General features: G+C 44.7%; 1 protein-coding gene across 5 annotated transcripts in view; it reads left to right on the plus strand.

Annotated features, from left to right (window-relative positions):
- Nucleotides 1-3,027: 3,027 nt before the first annotated feature.
- Vav3 (vav guanine nucleotide exchange factor 3) overlaps nucleotides 3,028-18,856 on the plus strand; it is a 336,414-nt gene continuing 320,585 nt past the window's right edge. For 3 of the 5 annotated variants that reach the window (XM_037207020.1, XM_028879323.2, XM_037207019.1), the window contains exon 1: nucleotides 3,373-3,576. In XM_037207020.1, coding sequence (XP_037062915.1) covers nucleotides 3,373-3,576 — 204 coding nt within the window. Of the gene's footprint in view, nucleotides 3,577-18,856 lie in introns of all 5 variants that reach the window. The other 2 variants (XM_028879322.2, XR_005091832.1) reach the window with 2 other exon arrangements.

The following is an 18,856-nucleotide window of genomic DNA, read 5'->3' on the forward strand; positions in this document are numbered from 1 at the left end:
ACTAATAGTTACTGAGAGTGCATGGTGTAACAAGCACCAAGAAGCACCGTGGTTGGCTCTGAGAATTTGAAGGTGAGTGTTACCACTTGGGTAGTCCACTATGGCGGCATCCATCTAAGTCAGTAGATTCACTAAGAGGGGAGCTGCAATTCTGAGCAGAAACAATGCAGGTGTGTGTGTGTGTGTGTGTGTGTGTGTGTGTGTGTGTGTGTGTGTGTAATCCAATCTTGCTTTTGTTAAACTTGTAATAGGAGCAAAGTACTTAACACTTTGGATCCACAGAGCCTTGTCTTCATTGATAGAGCTTGCTACGGAGGATGAAACATCTTATTGCAGATAATGTATGTAAGTATTCAGTTTGCTTGACCCCGTGGGCAGTGAGGGAGTGATGGGGTATGAACATCCCTCGTGTGCCAATAAGTAAACATTTTGATACTCTTTCATGGCAGGACCCCAACCTATATTTCCACATGTACAGAAGAAACAGTTGCCAGCTCAGATGAGCAGTCTGTTGACATTTTTCATTTTTTACCTATAATGCAGGGCCTCCACATACTCGGCAGGTGTTCTACCCCTGAGCCATCCCCTCCCAGTCCCCACTGCTGGTTTTGTTGGCCAGTTTCAGACATTTTACCATCCCCTGTTGTCATTTAGCTCCTAGATTGCCGGAGAGCCCTGCAACTCCTCCAAATTCCTCTTGTAGATCCCCTGTACCACCCACCTGCCTTCATGCCCTCCACACACTTTCTGGATTAGTATCTGAGTATTACGTTTGGAAGCAATGTTTTATATATTACATGTGATACATAAAATGTGAACAGTAAAAGGATTTATTTGGCCCTTGCTGTGTGTGTGTGTGTGTGTGTGTGTGTGTGTGTGTGTGTGTGTACACAGTGGCTACTATTGAATGGTGTTTGTGAAGCTCTTCCTGTGACATTTACACTCTCTATCAATGCCTTTCAGTTTTTGATGGAAACACATATATCATCTGGGGACATTCAGTCTGGGTAGGGCCGGAGAGTCTCACAAGGTTCACAGTGATACTCCTGTCTACATGTTGATTCTGACCAGCAAGGCATGGAATCATTTGATTCTGACAACCCAAGGAGGCAAGGACCATTTCCCTCATTTTATAGGTGTGGAAAATGAAGGTCAGAGAAATCAAAGTTGCCCGAGATTATCAGAAAGCAGCTTAACTTGGGTTCTAACTCCTGGGTTGCTTACTGCCACGGTACATATGATCTGGATTTTTTGAAACCTTTTTATCATTCGAGGGTGATCTGATGCTATCTAACACCAAATGCACAGTTTGACTTTGCTCTTTCTGTATCATTTTTCTTCCTTTCCAGGGCCATTTCTCCTTATGCAGAGGCACAGTTTAAATGGTGGGCCAGGTGCATTTTGTTTGTAAATGTCTATGATGTGTAACATGACTTACAGTTCTTGCCTCTTCTCAATGGTTTTGCAATTCTGAGTTTTTAGTAAAGTGGCAGTCAACCGCCAACCAAAAATATCACATGGAAAATTCCAGAAAGTAACAGTCCATATGTGTTAAATAAATTTTATTACAATATGTGATTATAATGTCCTATTTATTAGTTGCTGTTGATAATGTTTGTGCCTATGATATGCTATAGAGTTACGGTGACATAGTATGCTAGGGTTTGGTACTCCTCTAGTTTCTAGCCTTCAAACCTATTATGGTCTAGGAAACGTTGTGCTATTGATGGACTCCACAGTGAGCACAGAGGAAGTTGCTGGGGACGGATGCACGCGAGGAAAGGAAATCCTCAGGCTGATTTATTGTTGAAGGCTGGCTCTGTACACAGTGGGCTGTGCTTGCCATAGCCACGCATAAAAGAACCCAGCCTCTGTCCTAACAGATCATGTGTTTTTTTTTTAAAGTTACATTTTTGTCCTGTAAAATTTATAAAATCAATATGATCTACAATGGGAAATTTGAGCTACAAATATCTAATGCCACTTTAAAAAAATGATATAAAATCTCACCAAACTGGATTTCATTAAAAAAAAAATTTCAGAAATAAAAGCCTGCATTTACAGGGAGCCGTCAGAGTTCAGTGTGTTAATGCCTTGCTATAAATAATGAAAGCACCGTTTTCAGCTTTGAAGGGCAGTGGGAATAAAAATGGCTTGCTTTTGTTTTTTAAAGAAACGTGAGTGCTTTGCCTCAGTGTGACCAAGAGTTGGCGTGTGTGTGTGTGTGTGTGTGTGTGTGTGTGTGTGTGTGTGTGTGTGTTGGTGGTGGTGGTGGTGGTGGTGGTGATGGTGGCATTTTCCAACTTTCCCCAGGGTTCTCCAAATATCTTGTCCCGTTTTTACCGGGGCTGAAGCAATTTGAGCGCAAACCTGGTGGCAAGTCACAGACGCATGCGCAGTCTTGCCTCCGTGTCACCGGCCTGTTTTTCTCAGGCAGGTTTTTGAGGATCAGCAAAAGGGGCAGGACTGTATTAGCGAACAGTTCCGAGCCTGAGAGAGATGTGAAAACCACCTCTCTCCTCCACCTAGGCTGAAGCTGCAACTGTCCCCACCCCACACACTTTTAAGGTGTCAAAACATCCTCGCGAGAAACCAACTTGGAGGAAGGGGCCGAGGATGGACCTGGAGGAGGCGGAACGAGGGGCCAGTCACAAACTTTCCACGCTGTGTTCTCCAGATGCGCGGAGTGCAGGATTCCTCCTGTCTCCTGGATCCCGGTGTCCCAGTTAAGCGGCCGCTCCTCTGAGACCCTCTTAATTTAAATCGAATTCATTGTTTAGGGTGTCCCGGGGGACACCCGGCGTATCTCAGTGTTCAGCCACACTTCCTAGCAAGCCACGGCGATGGGCTAATCCCTGGACGCCCGGGGTTGTGCAAGCTCTGCGCATCGGAGGGTTCGCGGGCGGGCGGGGGCTGCGGGATCCCCTTTGTGGCCACCGCCCCCACTCGGCCCGCTCCTCCCCCAGCCGCCCCGCCCTCGGCCCCCGACCCCCAGCCAGGGCGGCGGGCAAGCTCGCACCCGCGCCTCCCGGGACTCGCGGACCGCACAGACCGGCCAGGCGCGCTGGGCATGCTCAGTCGCGGGGCGCCGGGCTCGCGAGTCGGAAGCCTGAGCACGGCCGGGGCCGAGGCGCACGGAGAGCGCGCAGCACTCGCTGCTGCAGCGGCGGCCGGGCTGCGGCGCATCCGGGCGGGGAGCCGAGGCGAGTCCCACGCGGCTTCCCCGAGCCGCCGACAGCGGCGCCCGCTCCGGAGAAGCAGAACAGCCCGGGGGCCACCGCCGGCTGGCGTCGGCGGGGCGCGGAAGATCGGCGGCGGCCACCTCAGAGTCGCCGCCCGCCCCGGCCGGGCCGGATCCCGGAGCCGTCGAGCATGGAGCCCTGGAAGCAGTGCGCTCAGTGGCTCATCCACTGCAAAGTGCTGCCCGCCAACCACCGGGTGACCTGGGACTCGGCGCAGGTGTTCGACCTGGCACAGACCCTCCGCGATGGAGTCCTGCTCTGCCAGCTGCTCAACAACCTGCGGGCACACTCCATCAACCTAAAAGAGATCAACCTGAGGCCGCAGATGTCCCAGGTACGGAGGCCACCCCGCGACCCTGCCGCCCGCCAGAGGCTCCCATTAATCATCCGGATAATTTCTTTGTGTAAATGCAAACATCTAGGTGCGCTCGGCTTGCCCTGCCTCTCAGCTCTCAGCTTAGGGGCTTTTCCTACCTTGCCTTGAAATGGTTTAGCTTCTCAGCTAAATGCCCGGAGAGGGTGTATGGAATCCTAATTGCTTTCTGGGAGGCGGGAAGAAATAAGTTATCTTAGGGCACATTTCACCTTTGTGCGCCCCCTCCCGCCCCCCGTGTGTGTTAACAAAGAGTCTGATCCAGCTCTAAAATAACAATGACAGAGGGTGAAATGAAGTGATGGAATAATTTCCCTTTGAGTTGTTTTTTACTTTGCATTTGGTCTCCACGTTCTGGAAAGAGGAACCATGCCATACATGAGGACTCTAGGAAGTGGAGGGCGTTTGGTACCGTTATCTGTATAGAAAAGACCCTGGTCAGAGGAAGGAAAGGGAGCAGGACGCAGAGATGCTTCCAGAAGCGCTCCCCCCTCTCCCTGGCACCCCTCAGCCTGTGGCCCGCTGGCAAACTGGATGGTTGTGTTTACAGCTTGTCTGAAACCAAGAAGGGAGCCAGTCCAGCCTCTCTCACAGGCAGGAAGTGAGAAGTTTCACTGGAGATTCCGCTTTCTTTCATTGGGTCCTGTGCTCAGGTAGTGTGGTTGCATGTAGACGCCTGCGGCCCTTGCCTGGCTTGGAGCTACTTCTTTGGGGGTTCTGATGAAACGCAGCCCTGGAAGGCAGTGGGTTCCTCAGAGTCAGCTCAAAAGTCACAGTGCAGCTCAGTGCTGCTTTTTTTGGTCCTGTCGGAAAGTTTCTGTTCAGAGGATGTTCGACACAACTCAGAACGTCTATTTTCTCTTTCACAAAAAAAAAAAAAAAAAAAAGGAAACCTTTCAACTTAAAAGGGAAAGGAAAGAACCCCTTTTCATGACACATTTTAGCACTAGCCCTGTATGATACAAGTTTCAGCCGCTTAACCAGAGCAGTGTCCTTCCAGAAGGAAATGACCTTATGCCATTTAATAATCTCATACTTAAAGCAGGGGCACCCACACCCAGCTCTGGTTGCCAGTATCTCATCAGGGTCCCTTCTCACTTCAAATTCTGCATCCCCTGACTGTCTGCCTTCAACCTGTTGGTAGGCAGTCCCCAAGAAAAAATACAGATATGTAAGTGGTGAGTTCCATATGTACTTACACTAAGGATCAATCATTTTACACTCTCTTACAGACTAACCATGAATGCCACTTCTGTAGACTTTTCCAGAATTGTGCCAACTATAGATATCTTGGGGGAGAGGTTCAGTGGTTGTTTCCATACCTTCAGAGCTACTGTTAGGAATCAGGTCCTGCAGTGCACAGGAGTAAGTTCCTGGAGCCCCAGTTCCGCTGGAGTCGTCGCCTCAGCAACAGCATGGATTAGGATGCTTGCACATCATGTGCCATGCACATTTCCTGAAAGTTCAGCTTCTGGAATTTTTCAGCAGTTATTCATTCAAGTTGTCCTTAATTGACAAGTTTCTCTCTTTTCTTTCTTTCTTTCTTTCTTTTTTTTTTTTTAAACAGCTAGGTAGTCTTTGGCCCCCCAAAGCTTTATTTGACTAACAATGGATGGAATCTATTCAAATACTCTTTCATCTTCTTGTGAAATGCATTATCTATAATGTAATCTGTTTGATGAGTGAGGATCATTATAGGCATCTTTAATGAAATGGAGTGTGCATGATTCTCTAAGAGTTCTATTCCTTGTTGAGGGCACCACAGGGAGCATACCAAGATACTTACCCTGAAGGAATTATTACCCACTGATATCAATAAGCCACCAGGTTGTAATGAGGTAAGCAGGGCAGTGAAACGATTCCTCATTAAGTTTTTCTTTTGAGCTCTTAAGTCAGCCCACCTCTGAGCTTTCAGGTTCCAAAATCAGTGATTTCTCTTGTGATGACTTCAAGAGGACTTCTTCTCAAATGTGGTCCTGGAAAGTTAGTACCTGAGTGGGGGGTGTCTGTTCTTGTTTCCTTCTTGATTCTCAGGCCCCATTGCAGAGAGGTTGAGAGCTAGGTATATGCATTTGCATAATACAGATTGTCATTATATCATTAAGTGAGACTTAGTAAATGCTTTTATAAAACACGGTGGCTTGGTCAACACACCCACAATCCTCAGCACATACTGTATGTTTAGTAAACATTCAGTATTAGCAAAACTATCTACAGTATTATTATCTGCTATTGTCATGTTACTATGGGTATTAGGATACAACTGAAAAAGTGCAGAGATCTACAAGTTCCTGTGTGCTAGCATCTGTAAGTATTTCTGCCTCATGCAACTTCTTTGGGAAAGGCTCTGGTTGTCCCTGGTCATGAGGTTCTTGCCCTGTCAGCTGCCATCACAGTGTATAAGGTCAAAGGTCTAGTGTATCAGGTGTGTCCTGTGCTGGAGGCATTCCTGTGTCTTCCCCCCAAGCATCTACACTTCTGTATTCCCCGACTCCCCACCCCCCCACATCCCCCACCTAGTTGTCATCTTTTCAGGAAGGGTTTGCTTGGCTTCCTCTCATAAGTTACGTAAACTACCTTTTATAGAACCACGTTTTCCTTGGTTTACACATCCAGCTCCAAAATGAGCTTTGCTAGTAGTGACCAGCATCCCAGCAGAGCTTGCTTTTGTGAAGTTAGAGGCGCTACTCCTAGTATTTTTTTTGCTATTTCCAAGAGTCATTCCTTCCATACCTGACTTTTTCTGTTGAAGATAGTAACTTGAACTTGCACTACTTCCTTACGACACATGATCTGCCAGAGTGGGACATAACTAAGAAAGATCATACGTAAGAGTTTTGGGGTATTCTGAAAATGTTTTGACAAATGCCAACAAAGAGGACTTTATTTGTTGTTTTGCTTGCTGTGTGTGTGTGTGTGTGTGTGTGTGTGTGTGTGTGTGTGTGTGCGCGCGCGCGCGCGCTTTCCCCAAAAAGCTATAAAATGCATAGCCTTTTCAAATAAGGGTGTTTATTCTAGTGGATGGGATGTCATTTCGTTTCTCTTTTGTCAGCCTTCTGTCTTGTTTGCATTAAAATGCGACTAACACTGCAAATGATGATTGTTCAATTATAGGCCTGAATCTTGCCGTATTCATAAGCTAACAGGCTTCTTAAAATAGAAACATAAATGGGGTCCCACCTCTCCTGTTTGTTGTCCTTCCTAGCCGTGGACCACAGCATTGTTTTGGTCTCACCATCTTTGATAAGAAGACGGTCTTCAATTAAGAAGCAAATACTATGAAATACTAATGTAGAATTTGCTTTCATTCATAATGGCTTACGGAGGTTACATGGATATGGTAGGGCATGCCTGTTACTACAGTGCTTGGCACTCAGGAGATGCAGGCAAGGGCACTGGGATTTCCAAGTCACCTTGACTGTGAGTTTGAGGCCATTCTTGGCTAAAACAGAACAAAACAAAATAAAGCAAAAAAGGTAAATGCCACACTTGTATTATATTTAGCGTGTGCTATTATAAAGATTAAAGTTAAATAGATCTCTGATGACCATTGAACGTTCAATACTTTTGTGTCTGTGTATATTAGATAGATTTATTTTTCAATACAAACAGTATTATGGCCAGGAAATAATGAACATCAGTGATTCATTGAGGACCCTATGGATCATTATGCTCTTGGAAAAGGTGGGTGGGCTTAGTGGCTTGATGTCATTTTTGTGGCTAAGAAGTTCTCCACCAATATATAAAACTAATTGGAGATTTGTAATTACTGAGATTATTTTAGTAGTATTGTTTTATTTATTTGGGCCATACTATATCCTGGAATGGCATTCATGTATTTGGCGAGGTTCTTGACCAATTTATACAGCCTGGATAAACTTTGAGTTGTCTTAACATGACTTGTTCATTCTTGAAGAGTTTCTTCAACAAATAATTATTTGTTCTTACAAAGAGCCTTGTCTAGGACACTGGCTTAGAGCATTAAACTAAACACATGTCACAGAGTCCTTGCCTTAAAGGGATGCACATGGTGGTGGAAGAGATGGTCCATAAATAGATGCCTATGTGATGTAATGTGCAGTGAGGACGTTTGAAGCTGTGTAAGGGAACAGAGAGAGATGTCATTTTATAGAAGGTAGGTTATATAAGAAAGCCTTCTCCGAGAATGTGATTATTAGGCAGAAACCTGAAGGGAGCCAGGGAATGTAGGAATGTAGAGGTCTCAAAACAAAACAAAAGCATATTTTCAGCAGAGGGTATAGAAATGGGAAGGCCCTGAGGGAGTTAGCACTAGGCACACCAGAATAGCAAGAAGACCAGTGAAGCTGGAGGACAGTGAATGTGGGCTAAAATGGAATGAGTTTGGGGAGAAAACGGGGCTCTAAGTTTTAGTACTCGTGGGTCCTCATATTGACTTTTGACTTCCATAGGATGAGGGAAATGGGATTCCATAGGGTGGTTTGAGTGACATCATGATGTGACCTAACTTACCTTTTTAGCAGGATCGTTCTGGCTGCTGTTGTGCAAGGATAGAAGAGTTGGGCTGGTGCTGTCATTCAATCCAAAGGCCTGGCAACCATGACCAGAACACGGGCAGCAGATGGTGAAATGATAGACTTCTGCGTGCATTTTGAGGGTAGAGACCAGCTGGCTACCCTGGTGTGCTTAGCTGAGAGGGTATGAGAAGAAGGAGGGAATCAAGGATGACTGAGAGTCTGACCTGTGCGGTCATTGACAGAGATGGAAAAGTTTAGAGAAAAAAGTTTTTGGATATATGTGGAAGAAAAAAAGGAGGCAGACCTGAAGCTGGCATGCTTGGATGCCTAGTAGCCATCCACAGGAAGAGATTGAGCAGGTACTTGGAGAAGTTGAAGATGTAGATGCAAATTTTGGAGCCACCAAAGTATAGGCAGCATTTGAAATAATGAGATAGGATGATAGATAGCATCTACTAAGTAGTGGTGAAAAAAGACATAAAGCCTGAGTGAGCTCTGGGGATGTGTGTCATGGAGGTTTAGAAGGAGGAGAGTTGAGAGGGAGTGACCTTGGGTTAGGAAGTAACCCTCGGAGTAGGGGTCTAAGAAGTGAATAAAGTGCTTGGAGAAAGAATGCTCTGATGTGTCAGATGCTGCCGATAGATGAAGGAGAATGAGGACCCAGGATAGGATATTGATTTACATGGTCTGAAATTCCCTGGTAACCTTGACCAAAGAGAAATTTGATAGCCTGGAAGGCAAACACCATAACGGAGGAGAAGAGGAATTAGGAACAGGCGGATAGCTGGTGTAGACATTTCTTTGAGGGTAATTTTGTTTAAAACAGAGTAGAAAATTGAGGTAGTGGCTAGTAGGGAAAAAGGTTAAAAAGAAAGTTATTTTCTAGTGCATAGAATTTTTATTTTCTATCTATTCAAAAACATTTTTGGATTTATACAGATTCTGAGTCAGGTATTGTGGTTTATACCTGTAATTCCAGCATTTGGGGACTGAAAACAAGATGATCAGGAGTTCAAGGCCGGCTATGACTCTGTGAAACTGTGTCTCAAAAGCAAAAGACAAACCACAAAAGGCCATGCCAACTGTATGTTATAGTACTCCTGTATATGTATGTGCACATGTGCGAAAAGGTATTTGCCTGTGAGCAAGCATAAATAATATAAATTCAAAAGGTTCCTTACTTCTGAATACCATTTCAACCCGGATTACTGCTCTCTACGTTTTTCTATATAATATTGGCCTGTAAGCAGAAAATTAGTGATGTGGCATTTGTAAAAATGACTGACTGTTTTACACAGGGTTACCTTCTAACCTCCTAACACCCTGTTTCCCTTTTATGTTACTGTTTTCTAAGCGTTATATAGAGAGAACCTTATTTCTAATGTACATAACCATGTGTTTAAAAACCCTATAATTGTATCACTTCAGGCATTGCTGTGTGTATTACATGTCTGCACTTTCTGTCTCCAGCATCAAGTGGCGGTGCATACAGATTTATTAGATTAAAGAGAATGGAAGCACAAAAAAGCTCCGTTGTCTGAAAAGAATGGTTTCTTGGTTACATTTCTAGTTCATCCAGAATAAGGCATTTTTCGTCTCCCCAGAAGTCAGCTACCCTTTTATTTGTTAAATTGTTCCTTTGGAACATCTCCCTGTGTATAAGTCCGTGCTGATCATGGTGGCCTTTTCTGTCAACATGGCTACCATATTTTAAACATTTCTTCTGGTGGCCTAGTTGGTGGCTTAATCAGAGTTTCATAGAAACTAAAGCATCATCTGTGAAGCATGGTCCAATAGCTGTCATGGTGAGGACAATGAGTCCTTTCCTTTTTTTCTTTCTTTTCCTCCTTCCTTCCTTCCTTCCTTCCTTCCTTCCTTCCTTCCTTCCTTCCTTCCTTCCTTCCTTCCTTCCTTCCTTCCCTCCTCCCTCCCTCCCTCCCTCCCTCCCTCCCTCCCTCCCTCCCTCCCTTTCTCTCTCCCTCCCTTCTTTCTTTCTGCAGTGGGAGAGATTGTCATGTAAATGAGATTTATCCAATCTATGAATCACTGGATCTCCCCTCTTTTCATAGCCACTTTTCATAAATTCCACAGCAGTTGGTGCTACTGACCACTGCCTTCCTGATGAACCATTATCTTCCAATCACACACTGCAGTCTTATGCTTCTCTTCTGGCTCTTATTCCTGCTCAGTTTCCTTCGCTAGCTCTTTTTTATCTGAACATTCCTTTAGCACATTTGCATTTTCACCTTAGTTAGATCTAAGTCGTAGTCTCTCCCCTTGATCATCCTGTGGCATCCATGTTGTTAATTTATCACAGTGGACCCTTTATTCACATTGGCAGCTCATATCTGCCTCCATTGTGACAGTCACTTCTTGGGTGAAGTCTGGACATGGTAGAAAACTTAAAACAGTTAGGATGGATTTGCTCTGGCAGTACTGGGCATGGACAAAAGTGTGGATGGAGCTAGATCAAGAGAGGGAGAGGCCAGACTAATGGGTGAGTAGAAGGCTGGAGAGGAATATAGAAGCTTAGAGAAGTAGTTAAGGCGTGCAATGGACAGGCTTTGGGGAATCTCTGAATGTGGACAGATTATATCTGACCTAGGCTGAACCCCAGCTTTCAGGCTTGGGTGGCCGGAAGAGATCAGTTCAGGGCGTTGAACTGGTTCTTAGCAGTTCCCCTCTGGTGTCTCGGTTTCAAGCATCCCACTATGTCACTGCCCTTCTTTCTGGCTTATTCTGCTAATACCTAAAGGCCAGTGATCTTTTGAACTCCTCGCTTTTACCGCCTCTTCCCTGCTATCCTGGCTTTGCTTCCTTCCTACACGGCTCACTCTCCAGAACCCTTTCCAGTCCTTCCTTGGCTTCGCTTATTTATCTTGCTCCTTTGAGTAAACAGAACCCCCGGCTAAATCCAGAATGTTACTTATTCCCTGCTTATAACTGAGCTGCTAAGGGTGATGGAGGAAAACCATACTACAGGGACGCTTCTCACTCGAAGTTCATGGTCTCCGAACCTCAAGTGAGTGCTGGAATCTACCCTATCGTGTCAATTCTGATTATCTAGACTAGATGTTCTCAAAGCTGGGGAATGCCGGGAAGTTGCAGAGAGCCTTTTGATGCATTCCTTAAGGCCCAACCTCCTTTATAATATTAACACAGCATCCTTCTTTTAAATTCTCTTTTTCTTACAAGTCTACACTGGAGTTTTCCGAAGGTTGCATATTACTGATGTCATTGATCTGGATGACGGTGGACTATGTGCTTGTGTATAAGGTTCTCTCAGTTTTGATTTTGAGTATGTTAAACATTGGTAGATAGACCTCCACAAACACAAGCTGCTAACAGATTTCATAGTCAGTTTTTAAAAGAGTGTGAAGGAGTTTGAGGACTGTTCTAGTCATTGCTTTTCTCACTGTCCAAGATGACTCCTTAGTACATTTTCTTTCCTTTCATATATCTTCCATTGCTTCCTTCTCCTCTATCCTTCCTTTAAACTGATGCCCCTGCTTCCCGTTCTGCAGAGAAAACAGACAAAATCAGAGGAAGGCTTTCTTCGGCTCTTACACCTGCCTCTGTGCCCATAGGCGGTACATTCTCTCTTGTACCATGAATGAATGAACAGTTCTCCTGGGGGGGAAGGGGGAGAATAAGTCTCTCCTTCAGCCTTTCTCTCATATTCTCCTGCATCATTAGTTCTCTTCTGTGTCTTTCCATTCGCAAGCCTACATGTTATTTCCCTTACTTGATTCAGGGGATGCTTTCAAGGTGAAATCACAAAGATAACGCTGATGAACATTGAGTGTATTGAAAAGCAGCTCTGGTTTTGACCCGTACCGCTGGGGCAGATAAGTGGTTTCTCAACTTCCTTATAACTGTTTGGTGGTTCCTAATGGGCCTCAGATTAACTCCAGAATCCTTAGAGAGCGTACAAGCACCCATGGTCTGGTCCTCTTCCATCTTTCGCGGCTCCCTCCACTGTGCTCCTGACTTGTTTATGCTTTCGTGGATGAGCTGTGCTTTTAAATGTCCGTGTGCAGATTTGCATGCCGTTTTCTCTGTTTCCAGAGCTCTTCCTCATTTGCTTGAAGATTCGGTCCAGCATCCCTTTGTGTGATAGGTCTTTCTAACTCCCCTCCCAGATGTGGCTGAGGACATGTTGCTTTGTGCAACAAACTATGCATAGGTGGAGTGCAATGTGCCTTGTTCAGCAGTTTTTATTTTTTTCTTATTCATCTCCCTGCCATGCTGGGACTTGTCGGAGGCTGCCATAAACTACTGATAAGGTGTCTTTGGAAGTTTACACAAGGACTCACACCTAACAGGCACATAGAAGTGCGCATAAATTCTTTGCTGGGTTAAAAATGATGACTCTCTTTGTTTACTGTCCTTTCAAAGATAACTGCATGAATTTTTAGACATATTCAGCTCTGTTCATGTCATTATAAACCTCAGATACTCGTCCACTCAGTGATGATGCTGATCATCGCAGATAAAATTATCCTTCCACTTTACAACTGAGTGGTCTTTTGGAAGTGATGGGAACCTGCCATTTCTTTGAGTTTTCTTATTCCCTAAAATGGACCTACCCAAAAGCATTGCACCTGATTGAACTCAGTCTGTGACTGGCTGTCAGTGCACACTGGATGCTAACAGTTTTTATAAGAATCATTACCACCATGTCTGCAGAAATCTGCTAATAGCTTCTACATCTCACTTAGGAAGCACCTGTCACATATTTTCTCATTCAAAGAGGCAGGCAAAGTGATAGACACTGTGAGTCCAAGCCGGGTTAAGTAATGTGTACTAAGAAGTGGTTCATGGTGGAGTCAAGGTTGGAATTAGAACATTTAAAGTGAACTGAAGCCTCTCACCAAGGCCATTGGCACAGCTGAGCATGAAATGAAGAGGGATCTTCTTTCCTCCATTGTATTGCTGTCTGTGACACTATTTTGTTGGAGTGTTCTCTGATTGGCCTGTGGATGTTGTTAATGACACTCTGTGCTTGTCAGATACTGAATTCAAGATATCAAACACTGCATTTGGATGATTCGATACTGTTTATCTCACTATTCAGAGTAAAGTGGGGTCAGACCTTTGGCAGGTGTTTGATGGACAAAGAGAATACACTCATACAGGAAAGCGAAGGAAATTAGTGAGGCCTGGTTAATACTGTGCTTTGTGATAGCTGGGCCAGACTACGTGGTTTAATGCTAAGTCCGGAGTTAGGTATGCTTATGTTTACCTGGGAGCCAGGGGAACCGCTGCTTTAAATGAATGCTATGGCATGGTCTCCTCTCTCTTCTGTGTTGTAGCTATGCTTATTAATTCATATACCCGTTATTAACTAGTGTGTGGAATAATATCATTCTATAGGTCCTCTCCTACCCTCTCATCTCTACTGCTCATGAAGACAGACTTTGCATAGTGCTATGGCCAATCTAATGTATATTTTGGCTTTTTTTTTTTTTGTCTTTGCCATTCTATGGAAAGAACCATAGACCAGCAAAATGCCATTGCTTTTGATTCCTGTGGACAGCATGGATTCGAATCGTGTTTTGTGCTCTTGTCTGAGTGTCCTTTCAAAGTATGTGTTGCAGAAGTGTGGTTGGCCTTTGAGCGGCTTCCATAAAAGAGAGCTAACAGCATGGGCTGTTCACATGGGAATTCTCTAAAGGGTCAATTAATATGGAATATTTAATGATACACTTGATACCAACCTTCCGTGATTTTAAAAGTGCTCCTCTTAAAATAGACTCGGAGCAGCTGGTCTGAATAAATAAGCACTGCATCTCTTTATGTCCTTTCCCGAGATCCTGGGGGCAGCGTGGTCAAATGAAAGGGCTTTAAAAGGTCAGGGATGGGGAAAGCTGGCTTCTGGTCCCAGCCCAGCCTCTGCCATACTCTGTGACCTTAGCCAGTGACTGCTTCTCTTTGTCTCCACCTGTGCATTTAGAACAGTATTGGCAGCTGTGGATTGGGTCTCACTTAGGAGACATTATGGTTTTAGGAAGATCAGAGGTCAAGCAGAAGTGGCTGAATTCCAAAGGATGACCTTGGGAAGGTTATTTTACCTTCGGATCGCAGTTTCCTCTTGTGATGAGCAAGAAGTAGTGAAACCCAATTTTGCAGGACTAAGGTGAGAACTAAGCAATGCATTAAGAGGCACCGTGCACAGGAGGTAGTCAGCAAGATTATTTCCTTCCACCTCTGTTGTCCTTCGCCGTCCTCTTCAGTCTGTAAGGAAGGAAGAGGATGGTCTTATCACTGCTCTGCAGAGAAGGAAATTGAGATGTGCACGGGCTGAAGGGCTTTTTTTTCAAGGTCATACAGACAGGAAGTGGTAAAGACAAGATTGGAGTCCAACTGTTCTACTTCCAAATTCAGCAAAATTTCCCATTTTCTGCTGCCAAACTCTATGGTTATCTGGTGATTTGCATGAGGAAATGTCTGGGAAAGTATTTGCCAACAGCAAGGCATGCTCTGCAAATGGTACATAACACTCTATGGTTTTGCATTGAAAGTATGTTTAAAATAAACACACGTCTATAGTAATGATAGTCTTGGGGCTACCTGCTTGCTGCTTGGCGTTGTCTTCTTGGTAACCAGTGCCTGTGGGCTGATTAATTAAACTATCAATGTGTCTGCTGCATATTAGACTCTGTGTTCGATCCTGAAGACTCAAAGGGAAGTAAAATTCACGTCCTGGCTCTAGTTTCTTGTATCCTACATTTGACTTGCAACCTCATCCCCATCAAACAGGGCAGGGGAGCCATTTAAATTAGTGTGAGTGGACTGATAACTGTTTGGTAGACAGGGCATGCTTTGCTCAGTTTTGCGTGACATTAATGTCGCAAAATTGATTTCTTTTTCATGTGCAGGGGAGTTTAGAGTGTTTCTTCCCATAGACTTTGCCCAGTACTTCATATGTGTGGGGCACAGACAGCATAGAGATAAATCACACAAAGTTTCTGCTTTTGGGTGGCAGGGAGAAAATAGATTTGACCTGAGAGTCAGACTTTTACAGAATGCAGAGAGGAAGTAAATCGTTGGATGGTGCAAGCCCAGTGCGGCCATGCATGCAGCTGGGGGAGCCAGGCGAGACCAGGAAGAAGATGGAGACACAAGTGGTTACTAGAGAGGAAGAAGGTTTGAGAAAGAAAGCTGGGTAGGAAGAGAGGAATGGGCAGTGACATTCAGACCTCAGTAATGCCAGTGAGACAGTTGTGCTGAGCAATGATGAAATACCCTTAGTAGCCATTTGCATTTGGCGTCGAAGACGCGAAATCAGCTGTCTTTTGTGTGTGGACAGTGGCTTCAGTGGATATTCAAGAGAACATCTGGAAAGCCGAGGGGGTACACGTAGCCAGGCTCCTCAGTATGTCTAAAGCAAGGTGCTGAGAGGCAAGAGCCCTCCCCACTCTGGTACCGTTAGAATTAGAATTGCCCCCCCCTTTCCTCTCACCCGCTGAGCTGTTCATCCCTCCCTGGCTCTTTGGTTGATGGGCACTCCCTCTGTCCTTGGCCCAGGCTTGGCTGGGGACTCCTGAGTGCATCCACCACTGGCCTTTTCACTTTTCCCCCTCAAACTCTGGCTTCCTTGTAACGTTTTGTGGTTTTTCTCTACTTCTTCACCGTGTCTCCAACAGACTCGTGGTTTCTAGATTTCAAAGTACAGACTAGGGGAAAATGCAAAGCTCTACTTCTAAATCCTCAGCCACCACAAACTCCAGCTTTCCAAAGGCCAGATACCCCAAGTCCACAATTCTGCTTGAGGCCCTGCTTGTCATCATCATAACCACCCTTGTCTTCATGAGTCTTAACTTGTTCCCAGCCTGCCCCATCCCACTTTCCACATGGTGACCGTTAGTTACTGCAGATACGAGAAGTAACAACTGTTCTGAATTTTGCAAGTTACTTTCAAATGGACTATTTATTTATTTATTTATTTATTTATTTATTTCTTCCTGACACGTATGAATGAGTTTTGGTCTTGAAGAGGACAGTTAATAAATCAGAATCCCAGAGAGTTCCAGGAGCTATGAGAAGTTTGACTTTGAGAAATAGGACACTGTATGCTAGATGTACTTTTTCTGATTTCTGGTCTTCAGAACCCAGTGGTGTGAGTGAGTACAGTCAGTGAGCCAGTAAAATGCAGTAACTGTCCTCCACCAGGGCAAAGCAGGACTTGAGCCCCGAAGCTCATATAAACACTGGCACAAGCTGTGGGTTCTTCCAGAGATGGTTTAAGAGGAGAACATGACATCATTACTGCTCACATCAATGTTAGCCCCATAGAAAAGCTGGACTCTACTTACAAGGTAGCTCAGACCATTATATCCTTATTGAATTCTCAAGCCTTTTGAATACGTAGTTCTATTTTTTTTATTCGCTTTACATACCAACCACAGATCCCCTTCTCATCCCTCCTCCTGCTCCCCCCTCACCTTCTCCCCCATTTCTTCCTCCAACAGGGTAAGTTCTCCCATGGTGGGGGGACAGCTAAGCCTGGTACATTCAGCTGAGGCAGGACCAAGCCCCTCTCTGCTTTATCAGGGGTGAACAAGGTGTCCAACTATAGGCAATGGGATCCAGAAAACCAGCTCCTGCACTAGGGATAGATCCTGATCACACTGCCAGGGGCGTCTCAAACAGACCTAGCTACACAATTGTCTCCCGTATACAGAGGGTCTAGTCCTGTCCCATGCAGGTTCCATAGCTGTTGGTCTAAAGTACCTGAGTTCCTTTGAGCTTGGTTCAGTTGTTTCTGTAGATTTCCCCATCATGATCTTGATCCCACTTGCTCATATAGTCCTTCTTCCCTCTCTTTGACTGGACTTGTGGAGCTCAGCCTGGTGGTTGGTTGTGAATCTCTGCATCTGCTTCCACCAGTTACTGGATGAAGGTCCCATGATGATAGTTAGGGTATTCATCAATCTGATTACTGGGGTAGGCCAGTTCAGGCACCCTCACCACTGTTGCTAGTTGTCTAATCTGGGGTTGTCCTTGTAGATTCCTTGGAATTTCTCTAGCACCAGGTTTCCTTCTTACCTCATAACATTTCTATCAAGAAAATACCATCTTGAGTGAGGTAACCCAGACTCAGAACGACAAACATGGTATGTACTCACACATAAGTTGATACTAGATGTAAAGTAAAAGATAATCAGACTACAACCCACAACTCCAGAGAAACTAGGAAATAAGGAGGACACTAAGAGGGATGTACAGATCGCCTTGGGAAGGAGAAACAGGATATCCCAATGAGTAAACTGGGGAGGGGGGGCAGTAGAGGGAACAGGATGGTCAAGCTGGGGGAGGGACAGAATGGGAGAGCAATGACATGGTTCTGGTTAATGGAGAAAGATAAAAGCAGTTTACCAGGATTCTCACATGTCTAGCTTTGTGAGGATTTAATTTTTTTCTCTGTCGTGTCTAGTAAATGCTTCCACAACTTCAACAAAGAATGTCAACTTCTTACCTGTCTAGTTAACAATGAGCCAGCCCTTTGACAGTCTTGCTCATCCTTTGCTACCTAAATCCCCACCTCCCGGGGACTTACACATGATTAGCTTGATAAAAAATAATGCATCTAGAAAATGGTAATAAAAATATTCTTGCCTCTTGGTAGAGGAAGAAATAAAATGTATTTATTAAACTCTGTTTATCAAGCTACACATCTTTTTCTGCCAATCTTTACAGGTCCTGAATTCTGACTTCAAGCTGGAGGACTTTTAATTAACTCCCTGTTTTAATGGACCTTCAAGACAATAGGTTCTAGTAGACCTTACATTGTCCTTGATATAACCTGGCCTTGAGTCATAGCTCTGCTGCTTAAGTACCGGACAGCTTAACTGATTAGATCTTTCGTTTTCATGTTTATGAAATAGAGGAGATGGCATGTAATTGAAGTGTTGGTAGGACTAAGGTAATTGCAGTAGTGCATGTAATGTGTTCGGTTCAGTATTTGGACTGAGAAGCTTTGCATCATTTTCATTAAGCCTGTTTTAAGGACAAGGATGCTATTATACGTAGACTGAAAGTTATAGCACAAAGGAGGGATAACTGAAAGTTAAGCTGGCAGTATTCAAAACTATAAAATGGTGGACTTGAGAAGCCTGAATCGTTAGTATTGGACTATGGAGCCTACAAGAGCCTTCATGCACAGCCCGAGGTGCCCAGGAAAGACAACATAGGGCTGGAAGTTCTTTAGAGATAATTCTAGACCAGTAATTGGTTTGTACAATGAGCAGCCTCAGGCTTCTGATGTGTGCAGAGATTTGATCAAGGTCACTTCATTTGGCAAAGCCCAGACCCAGGTTCTCTGAGCCATAGTCCCTACCTTTTCTAAGAATAGTAATGACCTAAGAAAGGTTTTTAAGTCATGCTTATATAATTAAAAATATGCTTATAAAGATTAGAAAATAAGCCAGATGTGATAGATCATACCTGTAATCATGGCACCTGGGAAGTGGAGTCAGGGTGGGGGTGGGGGAGTGTTAGGATTTCAAGGTCACCTTCAGGGACCCAGTGAGTTTGAGGCCAGGCTGTGCTACTTGAGATGATGCCTGGGGGAGGATTAGGGCTGGAGAAATTGTTCAGGGGATAAAGTACTTGCTGTGAAAGCATTAGGGTCTGAATTTGGATTCCCCAGGACCCAGTAGAAGCCAGGTAGAATGTAACCTCAGTGCTGGAGTTGGAGGCAGGCAGAGAAAGACAGATAATCACAGGGGCTTGTTGATCAG

Source organism: Peromyscus leucopus, chromosome 6 (assembly GCF_004664715.2).
Source record: "Peromyscus leucopus breed LL Stock chromosome 6, UCI_PerLeu_2.1, whole genome shotgun sequence".
Classification (NCBI taxonomy): Eukaryota; Metazoa; Chordata; class Mammalia; order Rodentia; family Cricetidae; genus Peromyscus; species Peromyscus leucopus.